We start from the raw sequence: 14,447 nt of genomic DNA, 5'->3' as shown, positions 1-14,447 counted from the left end.
CCAACGGCATACGTTGTGGAGTAACGTTACACACACACGTTCGGATCGATATGAAGACATGGTTGGATCAACGCAAGATTGATATCATATAGCCCTTACCTTGACTAGGATGTACCCCAAAAAGAATATTCCAATGATCTGATCGCGATTCCAAGTATTGATGTCCATCGTGTTGCCAACATAATCCACCACACATCATGCATCTGGAGCATTTGATCCTTCTCACTCCGACTGGTATAACCGCTCAGCTCAGCATAAAAAAAAAGCCGAGGGGAGCTCCAGTAGCTCACCGCATATCTCGGCGCTATTTCTGCGTCGGGGAAAACCGTGCTCGTCACGGATCTGGGGGACACGAGTTCGATTCCCGGACCCGCCGTCATTTCTCAGAATGTCTTCCCCTGCTCTACATCCCGTTTCAACCTGTTTCTGTCGGTCATACTTGACCAGAAAAAGCGATAAACGCTAAAAAAAAAAAAAAAAAAAGCTGACCCGGAGACATTTGATCCACGCACAGGCCAAGATACAAGGTTTCAAAGGGTGCTCGATACCGCCACCTGGGAGGATCTGGCCGGTACTGCACCCTCGGCATCGCAGTATGCCTTCTACCGGCAACATATGGGTCCCTGACATTGAATAGGATATTAAAATAGAAAAAAAGGAAAAACTATCAAATAACGTATATATACGTGGTTGGCGTTCAACGGTTGTCCGCCAAACACGTATATAAACGTGGTTGGCGTCCATTGAGTTAAAGGGTTTTGTGTATACTCCCAAGAGCATCTTCAAAGAAAGTAAAGTCTTTCTATGTTAGAATTGACATACAAATTGTAACGTGACATCAGTTGGCCTGGACTCAGCCACTGTTGATCTGTTTGCAAAATCTATTTGTGGTGGGCTTGTTTGATATCATGGTGGGCCGCCACACAAGATGTGCAGGTGAAGTGATGTGCATGTGAAGTGAAAACACATTGGTGGCAACAGGAAACCTTATTTAAAAAAATATATATATAGAAATAAAAAAATATATATAAAATATATATATAAAATATAAAATATATAGATATATATATTAGTGCTGTCAATAGATGACATTGTATTTACTAATTAATCTCACAATTTTCTGTAATTAATCTAGATTCATCTAGATTAAAAATAGCATCTAGATAGGCGGCTAGGTGGTGTAGTGGGCAAGGCGCTCGCCACCAATGCAGGAGACGCTGGGTTCGAGCCCAGCTCTCCGCATTGCTATCAGCTTGGCTGGTCATTCATACTAACACAATTGGCAGTGTTAGGGGTGTGAAAGCTGATGGGTGGGGATCGGACGTTGTGGACAGCGACTTCTACAGGTAGGTTGGTGCGCCTGCGCAGCAGAATCAGGAAGCGACGGGGGCGGCGTGTCCCTCCCACGCAGACCCCCGCCGCTGAGAGATCGTGCTGTGCAGGGGAAAGATGCGACGGCTACTTCCTCGAGTACCGGAGGGGACACGTGATGTAAGGCTTCGTCCACATTGCAGCCGGCTTGTGGGAGGCATGGCCTAACAGCGTTCGAGACAGGGGAGGTTAGAATTGGACGATACGAAATTGGGATGGGAGAAAAATAGAAAATGGGAGAAAAAAGTTGATCAAAACAAAAAATAGCATCTAGATTAATTAATTTTAATGCTTTAAGTAATTTAAGTTAATCTCCAAAGTTAAAGCATTCATTTTGACAGCCCTAATTTAAATTAATTAAAGCTGCTTACAGCTCTCAAAATCCTAATCTCATACTGTATGTGAGATGATACACTTGAGCGGTTTTAAAAACCCAGGCCCTCATTTATCAACAATTCTTAGAAAGTGTTCTATTTCCGTTCCTACGCACGGAATTTAGAATGTGTGTACACACAGAAAAATCGGGATTTATCAACCGTGCGTGCACAGGTCGTATGCACACTCTGTGTTGATAAATACCATTTGTTCTTACCGTCAATGCTTGTGCATGATTATCCATATATGGTAATGAAACACCCCCATGGGATGTGAAATAATGGACTAACCCGAGCGAACTCTGAGAACTAAACTAAATGACTAACTAAAATGATCTCAATACCTTCTATGCAAGGTTTGAGGCTGGGAATAACAACACCAGCCTACAAGCCACTGCAATGGAGGGGGGGGGCTGCTGATGGAGACTCAGTGTTCAGGGTAACAGAACATGAGGTGAGGAGGACCTTTAAGAAAGTGAATATCAGGAAGGCAGCAGGACCGGACGGTATCCCCGGCCGCGTCCTAAAAGTCTGTGCCGACCAACTGGCCCCGGTATTCACTGACATATTTAACCTGTCCTTGGAACAGGCTGTCATCCCCACCTGTCTGAAGAATTCCACTATTATCCCTGTACCCAAAAAATCCAAGCCTGCTTGCCTCAACGACTACCGCCCTGTAGCTCTCACCTCCATAGCCATGAAGTGCTTTGAGAAGCTAGTAAAGGGCTACATCTGCTCCTCCCTCCCCATCAACCTGGACCCCCTGCAATTTGCATACCGCCCCAACAGGTCCACGGAGGACTCCATAGCCCATGTGCTGCACACAGCAGCATCACACCTGGACAAGAGGCAGGGGAACTATGTGAGAATGCTGTTCATCGACTACAGCTCAGCATTCAATACCATAGTCCCCTCCAAACTCATAGCCAAGCTCAGAGACCTGGGCTTGAACTATGACCTCTGCCAGTGGGTCTTGGACTTCCTGACGGGCAGACCCCAGGTGGTGAGAGCAGGCAACTGCACCTCCTCATCCATCACTCTCAACATAGGGGCCCCCCAGGGCTGTGTTCTGAGTCCCCTCCTCTACTCCCTGTACACACATGACTGTGTGGCACAGCGGAACAACAACACAATCATCAAATTTGCTGACGACACAGTAGTGGTGGGCCTGATCTCTGCAAACGATGAGAGGGCCTACCTGGAAGAGGTCAAGGTCCTAGCGGGATGGTGTCAAGAGAACAGCCTCTCCCTGAACGTCAGCAAAACAAAGGAGATGATTGTGGACTTTAGGAGGTCGGGGTCAGGGACTACAGCCCCCTCAGCATCGACGGGGCACCGGTTGAGAGAGTGAACAGTTTTACCTCGGAGTCCACATATCCGAGGACTTGACATGGACCACACACATTGACAGTGTTGTGAAGAAGGCATGGCAACGCCTCTACTTCCTCAGGCGCCTAAGGAAGTTCCAAGTCAGTCAGAAGATCCTTAAGAACTTCTGCTCATGTACAATAGAGCGCATCCTGACTGGCAATATCACCTCCTGGTTTGGGAATAGCACCGCACAAGACCGTAGCAGACTACAGAGAGTGGCCCGTTCAGCCGAACGCACAATTGGAGGGGGGCTTCCCACTCTCCAGATCATTTACAACAAGTGGTGCATGGGTAAGGCTAAGAGAATTATCAAAGACTCCAGCGACCCAAACAACTGCCTCTTTGAACTGCTGCGGTCAGGCAAGCGATACCGGAGTCTCAAGGCGAGCACAGAAAGACTCAGAAGAAGCTTCTATCCCCAGGCCATCAGGCTGCTCAATGAACAATAAACACTATACAACAACCATCAAATGCACACAGCACACACATCCACACGCACACACTCACTTTAAACAAACAACACACTGCAGCACCCACTCTCCACACTTTAGATCACCTAAACACACTTTATATTTATTGATAAAGGATTTGCACTACAACTCGTACACCTTACTGTAAATTGTACCTAAATTGTACCTCATCTCATTTCTGCTTTGCACTATAAAGTATTGTATATTAGTACACTGCATAGTATATTGTATATTATATGGTAACTCAGTTACTTCTATTCTGCATCGAACATTGTACATATGTCTATACTGAACACTGTGACCTCTTTTTTTACTTCTAATTTACATGCTATACTATTTTATTTCATACTTATCTTGTCTAGCACAGTCTCTGGAGCGTAACAGTAAGAAGCATTTTGTATAAAAGTATTCTGTACTTCTGTATGACAACTATTAAAGAAACTTGAAACTTGAAACTATCAACGACTCCCTAAGACCATTGCTGCAATTCTGCCTGGACAGCGCAAAATACTAATAAAGACAGATGACCACTGTTTGGCGGTTGGTGTCAATGTCATTATAACCATGCTGCATATGAATCCCTTTATTCGTTTCGTTCGATTGGCTACCGGGTATAATATGATTTGTAGAGGCATACAATCTATTTTGTTGTCGGTATTAGGTAGCCTATATAAATTAGATATAATAGCATAGCCTACATTATGCAACAGTAACTTGCGCATATATAACACATGGCACAGCCCTGCGAAGCCTGCATACAGTAAACTAACTTGATCGTTAATCTAGCTGTATCTTTACGCTTATGAAAACATTAAATAATATGTATAGGCTATAGGCCGTCGTTTTGCCTTAATAGCCTATATTCTCAAATGGCATTTAATGGCTATCCGCTGTGGGCTATCTCCTCGCTGACGGACCAGTATACCTTATATCATATCATATTCCTATGTGACGTCTCCAAGGAATCGTGGGCCTCTGGGGAAGAAAGTTTGGGAACCCCTGCTATTATAGCCTAACCTTTTTTATACTGTTATAGGCTATTTTATTTACAGTTTACTCTATCAGCCTACCCAGCATGTAATACGTTCTTTGTTAGAACTCAACTCGTTATTATTTTGCGCATAGATTGCAGAAATACGGGAACGTTTTGATTTATATTTAAAAGGCTTTGACATTGTAAAACGAAACAAGTGGAATTTCGAAGTTGTAAGCAGAATACAAGTCATATACTGTATCACCCACACGATATATGCTACCTGTATCCAGAGCATGTATGCTTTTCATTAATTTAAGACACATTTATCGCAAGGGTTTTGTAATACATATAAACTCAACAAATAACCTCTGTTCTCGTTGCAATGCGTTTTTAATTCTTTCTTATACAGTAGGAAGGGGGAAGAACACTATATCATGGGTGTTCATACTGTATGACTTGTATTCTGCTTACAGCTTCGAAATTCCACTTATTTAGTTTAACAATGGCAAAGCCTTTTAAATATAATCAAAACGTTCCTGTATTTCTGCAATCTATGCGCAAAATAATAACGAGTTGAGTTACGCGGAGCGCAGTCAGTACACCCCGTAGTATTCCCATAACGCTATATATAAACCATGCTGCATTCATTCAGAAAGAAAGACCTATTCCAAATGCTATTTATGAAGAAGAAGAATGATCTTTATTGTCATTGTTACAGTGTTACAACAAAATTTTAAATGCAGCCCTAGGTGCTAGCCGTCACACAGTCCTAGATCATAAAAACACAGTCCTAAACACAGTATTAAATATAAAAACAAGAGTAAGGCATAATAGACATAACATAAACATAAACAGGGGGGTATAAAAGATAATTGCACTATCCCTTAGTGTTGTGTGCGTGGGGGGGGGGGGGGGGGGTGCAGGGGAGATTGTTGTTAAACATTTTAGCTGAGTTTAGTGCACATATGGCCCTGGGATAAAAAATAAACTTCAGTCTGTTAGTCCGGGTGGGCATGACACTGAAACACCTGCCCGAGCGTAGCCGTATGAGGGGTTTGTTGCCCGGGTGGTGTGGGTCCTTCAGTATTTTGACTGCCTTCTTAACACATCCAGCGCCGGAAATGCTTTCCAGCGTTATTGCCCGCCATGCGTTGTCTGCCAAGATCGCTGCACAGCATTTTTTAGATCAATATAAAAAGAATTTGCCATGGCATTCATAATTCATCCACCCAACCCCCGATGCCCTAGCTGGACCCGCCGCCTGGTGGATGGTCGGGCGAGTTACATTCTCGCAAAAACCGGAAGTGCCATCGGTGCATCGAGGAAAGTCCTCCGGCAGTCACATCTCGTTATGGGACTCCCGACAGACACTATAGTACATATGGATCGCTTTCTAAACGTAATAATCGATATGATTTCGGCGTTTATTGCGCCATACAAACCGGAAATGGACCTAGGCGATTGCCGTCGAATAATTGGGATCTTTCACCGCCAGTCTCATCGGCCCATTATATATAGGGGAATATAATGTTATTTTTAGCCCGATTGTGCGTTTCCTTGTTTGTAATCAGTCTGATCAATATATCCACCCAACCTACATAAAGCCGTTACTGATGATCAAGGAATTATAAACGACCCCTCCCCCTTTCCTCCATGCATGATGAAGCATAATGTATACCGATCATATACATTTGAATTTTTTAATATAGCGTGTATGGGAAAGAAACGGCAATCGATAATCTATCATTATGCGTTTGGGCCTATAACTAGCGTTTTTGGAATTACAGCAGAAAAGATTAAAAACATACTTATATTCTAGAAGGTATTAACACAACAATGTATGAATGAAAAAGTATAACGTTCCCACATCCTGAACGATAGATAATCGATGTTGAATGGGCCATAGTAATGTCAATATAGCAATTAAAAAAAAAGTTATAGCCCTGCAAAGAAGGTAAACATCTCCATAGGCTTTTAACGGTGGCAGAGAGGGGTATGAGATGGGCACAATGCCCGGCGGTCAATGTGTTAAGACAGTGGGAGTTGTATAGTTCTTCCAGTGAGGGGAGAGGGCAGCCGATGATTTTCTGGGCCGAATTGAGGGTTTTGACAATAATTACACTACTGTCGCTATTTTACAATTAACTATAATGAATTACGGGGGGTCATACAGAACACGTCAGTCAAACTAATGCACGAAAGCTTATTTCCGCGTTGAAACTAATGCATGAAACTGATGAAAGCATATGCCGTCCGTCTGCAGTCTTCATATTCTACCGCTGGGCGCCAGGTACGCACGGTCTGAGCTGAGCGTAGATATACGCACAAAGTCAAGCACACGTTCAAATTGATAAGTCCCACACTTTGCTTAGAAATGATCATACGCACGGGTTACGCACATATCTGTGCGTACGCACCATTGATAAATGAGGACCCTGGCCTCTTCTTGTCACATCAAAGTCCCGGCGATGGACGTTACAGAATGGATTACTGATAATGCTGACAGGATGGCATCATCGTTGAAATATTGGCAATAATGCCAAGTATTTGATTCAATATTTAAAATCTGCCTTTACCCTTGCAGTTACCGGCTCGTCTACTCATATCTTACTCTCTCTCTCTCTGTTCCGCCAGGGCCCGTTCGTCCACGTCGCCAGTCTGTGTGCTGCTCTTTTGAGCAAATGCATGGATGCTCTATTTGGAGGGATCTACATGGTGAGAGAAATACCTGCATAGTCCAAATGACACACACGCACGCACACACACACACAAATCAAATCAAATTTATTTATAAGGCCCGACAACACACGTTAATGTCCCCATGTGCCGTACAGGTCTTCTTTAAACAAGTCAAGAAGAAAACATAACAATAAGTCAGAACAGAACAGAACAAGAACACCATAAGGTCAAAAAAATTTAAGATAAATGCAAATAAATGAAAGAATGCAAGCACTCCCAGACATACCCCACGCGAAGGTAAGGAAAAACTCACTAAAACCTAACAATAGGGAAAAATGCTCCACAGGCAGTGTGGAGGAGAGAAACCTTAGAAGGGCCATTCAAGGGGGGATCTCCCTTCTTAGATGTCGGTGATAGTAGTGTTGCAGACTACCAGTTGGTAAGCATGCACTCAAGTGTGTAGTGAAACACAGATGAGTGCATGCAATAGCAACTGAACATTTTGAAAGATTAAAGATAGAGCTAATAGCGATAGCAACTGAACATTTTGAAAGATTGAAGATAGAGCTGATAGCGGATCTATTTGAGGCACAGGGGCGGCGCAAAGAGGGTCACGTCCTCCCCATCTTAGTCACGGGACATTCAACACTCCGGTTTTTGCTCAGAGACAGCCGGAGACAGGGAGATAGGGGGCGGCGCAGAGAGGGTCGCGAACTCCCCGACATCATCGCGGGACGTCCGGCACTCCGGTCACCACTACGAGACCTCCGGAGAGAGGGGGGCACGCAGAGGGGGTCGCAACCTCCCGGCCTTCATCACGGCACGTCCGACACTCCGGTCAGCACTCCAGGATAGCAACTCACAGGGGGACAGGGAGACGGGACAGGCGTTAGACAGCTCATGTGATTGTAGTGGGCGGACATAGCAATAGATACAAGTGGTAAGCATATATGTGAATGGAGTAGATATATGAAGTAAGCATATTATGTGAATAGAATAGAAGTACTTAACCCAGCAATGAAACCGCGTTGACTGTTAATCTGTTAACAGTCTGTTAATACTGTTAATCAGTTGACAGGACCATGGACAGACGATGGTAAATAACTGATCCAAGGCCTCGGTGGTGCATGTAGAGCAGTCACTGCAATCTTGGCCAAGACCCCGAGGCATCCATCACCTTAGTCGGCGCTAGGAGACGGGCACTCAGAGAGATGGGGGAGGAAAGGGGGGGAGGGGGGGAAGGGGGGGGGGAGGAGTTAGAGAGTTCCCATGTTTGTGGTGCTGCAAAAGAGCAGACATGTAGTACCCTGTAGTGCCATGTAGTACCATGTAGTACCCTGTAGTGCCATGTAGTACCCTGTAGTACCCTGTAGTGCCATGTAGTACCATGTAGTACCCTGTAGTACCCTGTAGTGCCCTGTAGTACCATGTAGTACCATGTAGTACCCTGTAGTGCCATGTAGTGCCATGTAGTACCATGTAGTACCCTGTAGTACCCTGTAGTGCCCTGTAGTACAATGTAGTACCATGTAGTACCCTGTAGTGCCATGTAGTGCCATGTAGTACCATGTAGTACCCTGTAGTGCCATGTAGTACCATGTAGTACCCTGTAGTACCATGTAGTGCCATGTAGTACCCTGTAGTACCTGTAGTACCCTGTAGTACCCTGTAGTGCCATGTAGTGCCATGTAGTACCCTGTAGTGCCATGTAGTGCCATGTAGTACCATGTAGTACCCTGCAGTGCCATGTAGTACCATGTAGTACCCTGTAGTACCATGTAGTACCCTGTACCCTAACTAAACTAGACAGATTAATCTAAAGGTCAGTCCCCGACCAGGTGAGATCAGGGTAGGTTGAAGGAGAGAGAGAAAAGATGAGTCTTAAGCAGGGATTTAAAAGCTTCGACAGAGCAGGCGCCCCTGATGACGGCAGGTAATTTGTTCCACAGGTAGGGAGCGCGGTAGACAAAGGCTCTGTGGCCGGCGGATTTCTTTTTAACCCTAGGGATCGATAGAAGCCCCGCATTTTGTGAGCGCAGAGCACGAGCGGGCGAGTATCGGGAGATGAGATCGGATAGATAGAGCGGTGCAAGCCCATTTAAAATTTTGTAGGTGAGGAGTAGCACTTTAAAGTCAGATCGGGCTTGGATAGGAAGCCAGTGTAGGGCGGACAAAACTGGTGTGATGTGATAAAAATTTCTAGTTCTAGTTAGTATCCGTGCAGCCGCATTTAGCACGAGTTGAAGATTTTTGATGCTTGAATTAGGTAGGCCTGAAAAAAGTGCATTACAGTAGTCCAGACGTGATGAGACAAAAGCATGACACACACACACGCACACTCACCCACCCACACACACACACACCCACACACACGCACACACACACGCACGCACACACACACACACACACACACACACACACACACACACACACACACACACACACACACACACACACACACACAACACACACACACACACACACACACACACACACACACACACACTCTCCACATCTTTTTACGCATGTTTGTTTAGAAAACCCTTACCTTAACCATAACCTTAACCTCACCGGAGACGTCATGCTTAACCCCTTGCCTAAAATCACTTGCCGAAATACAGCAAATATTTGGTGGTTGATATCCAATTCTGTTTAAATTATTCATCAAAGCCCGAACACGCACTCACTGCGCCATGGATGCACACGCGGGAGGTAATTAAAAGGATCCTTGATGGCTGTGGTGTGTTTCTCCTCTCACATTTACACATATCCTGTGTTCCCCTCCCATCTCTTGCAACATATCCATTGTTTACAAGTTGACAGGTTTGTCTGACTTTCTGCCATTCCTATAGGACACACACTGACCCTCCACTCCCCCGAGCCCACCCTCTTTTCCTGATCCTCCAATCAAAACTGGGAAGCAACAGTTGTGATTGGAGGGTCAAAAAAAGAGGGCAGGGTTTGATATAGGTCATTCTGTACTGGAGGTGAGTCTATCACCGGGAGGACTCTCCTCCTCCACAAACCACCAGCCACACAACCCCTATATGGAGGAAGATGGTTGAGTAAAGAGATATGGCAGCATAACTGTAAACCTCAGAACCTCCTTTGTCCAGTAGAGCCACAGTAGAACCGGTAGAGCCTCGTTTATCTGAACCTCAGTGTTCCAAACTGACCGGTTTAACTCATTCAGCGCCACCGCTTAATCCGCGTGATGGCGCTAGTGCGCCACCGCTTTGAGTCAATGTGGGGACTGTGAGATTTGCGAGTCCTTAAAATATATCTTAAAGTATAGCTATGGGTCTAATACACCCGTCGATTATCAGTTAGTTGTATCCAGTCAACATGTACAAAGCAGTACATTTCCGTTTTATAGCCTTTTGAATATGAGTATAACTTTGGGTGCCTCTGAGTAATTCCAGAGAAAGACAGATAATAGCCCTTTAGTGGAATACACTAAACACTAGGGGTGGGGGGGGGAATCGATACGTAGTTGTATCGCGATACTTTGTGTGGCGATACTGTATTGATACAGGGACGCCAAGTATCGATATTTAATTATTCATAAAAATTAAAATTAAAAATATATATATTTTTTTTTGTATAAGGAAGTTGCATTGTTCATTTCAATACCTGTAATAGTACAGTAGTCCACACACACACATGTGCATTCAGTTAAGTTGGAATATGACTAATACAAACAGTTCAGTTTGTCAGGTACATGCAACATAGATTACAGTGCTGTGTTTACATCTGTCTGCTTGAGAAAATACCATGTTCTGCAATAAAAATGATTGAAGTGAGATGAACAGACTGAACTTTATTTTATTAGATAAAACATGTTGACAGTTTTACTTTGCAGTTAAAAAATAATAATAATAATAATAATAATATCGCAATATTCGCGATATATCGAGTATCGCGATACTATCGTATCGCAGCTCAAGTATCGTGATAGTATCGTATCGCGAGGTCTCTGGCGATTCCCACCCCTACTAAACACGTTGTAATTTTTCGCCTGATTATCATATCTTCCTGAAATCAACGCTAGATTATCAGTATTATCCTTCCTTGTGCATACATGAAAAGAGCATTGGACCGCGGGGCTCCGCCGCAGCCTCTTCAAACTCAAAGGCACACAGCCACACACACACACACAGCCACGATTGCGGTAGAAAGACATATCAGATCAACGATCAAATTTATATATAGTCTTCTTACCTTGTATCTGATGTAATGCAAAAGAAATAATCCAATTATCTCATCGCCATTTGAAGTACTGGGTGCGGAGGTCCGTGCCACGTTCAACAGCATTGCAGGGGGGGGCAGCCTCGCAGGTGTATGTCCCAGAATAGAAACTAGACCATTCCCAATGGGGTGCAATACCAACTGGAAGGCGTAGGCGGCGGTATTTGCCCTTTTGCGAGCTCAGACCCATTCCCAACGATAACATCAGGCTGGATGGATGAAAATGAATGGGTATCGCTAATAAAAGAAATAACGATTAAAACCCGACTATACTCTGGTCTGGCGCTCAAGCGATGGCGAGTTAACCCCACTATCATCGTGACTGCCGCTGAATGACGTTCACAGCGCACAGTTTCACCTGGTTGTTGCTTATCCCTAAACACATGATACATATACACACACATTTTCTGAACAATTATAGCACTTGGAAACAACTTTGCCATGTTTTTTATTGAATTATTATTATTATTGCAAATGTGTTTTTCATGCATATTTCAATAATCCTAACATTTCAGTCTAATGAACGACTTCCATTCCTGAGTGATTTCAGACTAAGGAGGTTCTGCTGTTGCCCTTTGACCTGATCTCAAACAAACATTTTCAGAGGGATTGGAGGATCAAAAAAAGACTTGAAGCAGGTCAAAAATGCGAACAGCAAACATAATCAGTCCAGAGAGATGTTCATTCAGCACATTGTTGGATAAAGACTCGGAACGCAGATATGATAATAATGTGGGACCTCCATCTGATCTCTGTGTTGTCGTTGGAGGTGGATGGTATTCACGTATATTTCTGTCTTTTCTCGTTTACTGCTGAAGGAAGAGCCCTTCGAGGGGAACAAGGTAGGAACGCCACGAGTCAAATCGCTCCTTTATTGCCAATTCCATCAGCATGAATAACCCATGCTGTCTACCTCTAGAAGCTGTGCTACATAATCACGTTTGATACTGTCCCATTTGTCTGGGCCTTGTTCGATTCCGTTATTCAGCCCCCGTCACATCGATGCATCGATCCCGTGATTTGAACACTCGGCACCGGTGTTCAATTATGGCGCCCCATATGTCATCGTGCATACTGTATCTGTGATTTCACTGGATGTAAAGAGCCTTGTGCTGCAGAAAAGCTGTTTGCATTCGTAAACTGTTTGCGATTGTTTTCCTGTCAACAGTGTTCTGTGTGAGTTGTGTGTTTGCACGGGGCGATATGTGGTGTTTGTGTTAGTGTGTGTGTATGTGTGTATTTATGTGTGTGCACATGTGTGTTTGTCCATATATCTGATTATCCCTCTATTAGAACGAGTTGAGGAACACAGAGATGTTGTCAGCTGCCTGTGCAGTGGGCGTGGGCTGCTGCTTCGCTGCACCCATTGGAGGTAAGATAATACGATATGACAACAGTGTGGAAGATTGTCATCATGCTAAACAGGGGTGTAATATCGCTCCCTCTGCTCTATGTGTGCACGCTGCAGGGGTGCTGTTCAGCATTGAGGTCACGTCGACGTTCTTCGCCGTGAGGAATTATTGGAGGGGCTTCTTTGCTGCGACGTTCAGCGCCTTCATCTTCAGAGTCCTTGCCGTCTGGAACCAAGAGGAGGGTGAGGAGTGTGTGTGTGTGTGTGTGTGTGCGTGTGTGCGTGCTTGTGTGTGTGTGTGTGTGTGTGTGCAGTGTTCGAATTATGAGGGGGCCAATGGGGGCTCAGCCCCCATAGCTAGAGTCTGAGCCCCCATAGTCAAGACCCCCTGTGGGGGTCTCTCAAAAAAATAATATAATCTTTTTTTTTTTTTTTTTTTATGTACAAATTAGTATTATTTATGTTACCTAAATAAATTGTTAATAGATCATATTTTTCTTTTCAGTTTTTAAAATAACCGAGTAATTAATGTTGTGGAATAGGCTGCATTTCACCTCCAAGCCGCTATGCGTCGCCCATGAGCATCGCCCATAAGTTTAACGCTACTCCAACCTAGTGAAGAAGAAGCAGCAAGCAGCTGCTGTAAACAGAAAGCTGCCGGTCCGTGTCCTGCAACTGAAAACATAAACACTAAACAGTACGCCACATGCCGCCCAAAAAAATGGCTCAACCCGCCGCAAGGCTGTACAAAGCTGGACAGCTTTGGTTTTATAAAAAGGCCAAAGACTGACGCTGTTAGTGTAGCAGCTAGCAGTGCTACTGTCACTGAAGTTGACACTGCTAGTGCTAGTACTAGTGTTAGCTCTGCTGCTCCTGTGCACAGTGCACCTGTTATTGTTACCGCGCCGGTTGCCACTGCCAGACCCGAGTCTCCACCACTAGACCTGGACTGTGCTGCTACTCAACCACCACAATGCTGGGGTCCGAGTCAGTGGAACTTTTGGAAAAATAAATATAGCTGGTTATTTGCCAAGGAGGGATGCATTGGCTGCCTTCCATGTAAAAACGCCAAAGACATGTTAAATAAATCATTTGGAGCCCATTTGGCAGAGCAGTGGATGAATGGGACTGTGACTAGATCTCAGAGCAAGAAGTTGAGGAAGAAGATATACTTGCACAGTGATAGCATTGCTCATAAGCAAGCTATAGAAATAGTCAAAACCAGAAGGAAGTGAGCGAAATCACATCTGCTTTGCTCAAGGAGACAGCCAGTTCATTCAGGGCAGCATATACTGTCGCTAAAGAAAGGTTGCCGTTCACCAAATTGAACCCCCTTATGACACTTAATGAGTTGAACGGTGCCACAGTCGGGCCAGCTCACCGATCCGATCATTCTTGTGCACAGATCATAGAGCACATTGCCACAGAGATGAAAAAAAACATTATTTATTTAGATTTATACAAGTATTTATTTTATGTTCATTTTATTATCAGATGATAATGTTACTTACTGTATCCTGATAAATGCTGCTGTTGTGCCATACAACTATTTATTTTACATTAGATTATTTTGTTAGTTTTTGATTTATAAGTGCAGAGACGAATAA

General features: G+C 44.2%; 1 protein-coding gene across 1 annotated transcript in view; it reads left to right on the top strand.

Annotated features, from left to right (window-relative positions):
- The window catches only part of clcn2a (chloride channel, voltage-sensitive 2a), a gene marked incomplete at both ends in the record, with an annotated part of 204,996 nt that overhangs the window by 136,720 nt on the left and 53,829 nt on the right, over positions 1–14,447 (top strand). Inside the window, 4 exons of the mRNA XM_084327681.1 lie at positions 7,197–7,277; positions 12,308–12,331; positions 12,783–12,861; positions 12,958–13,083. Of these exons, the coding sequence (XP_084183807.1) occupies positions 7,197–7,277; positions 12,308–12,331; positions 12,783–12,861; positions 12,958–13,083 (310 nt within the window). The remainder of the gene's footprint in view (positions 1–7,196; positions 7,278–12,307; positions 12,332–12,782; positions 12,862–12,957; positions 13,084–14,447) is intronic.

The sequence above is a fragment of the Notolepis coatsorum genome (genome assembly GCF_963971535.1).
Source record: "Notolepis coatsorum genome assembly, chromosome: 13".
Taxonomy (NCBI): Eukaryota; Metazoa; Chordata; class Actinopteri; order Aulopiformes; family Paralepididae; genus Notolepis; species Notolepis coatsorum.
Note: the sequence above shows the minus strand (reverse complement) of the source record. Positions and strands in the feature narration are given on the sequence as shown.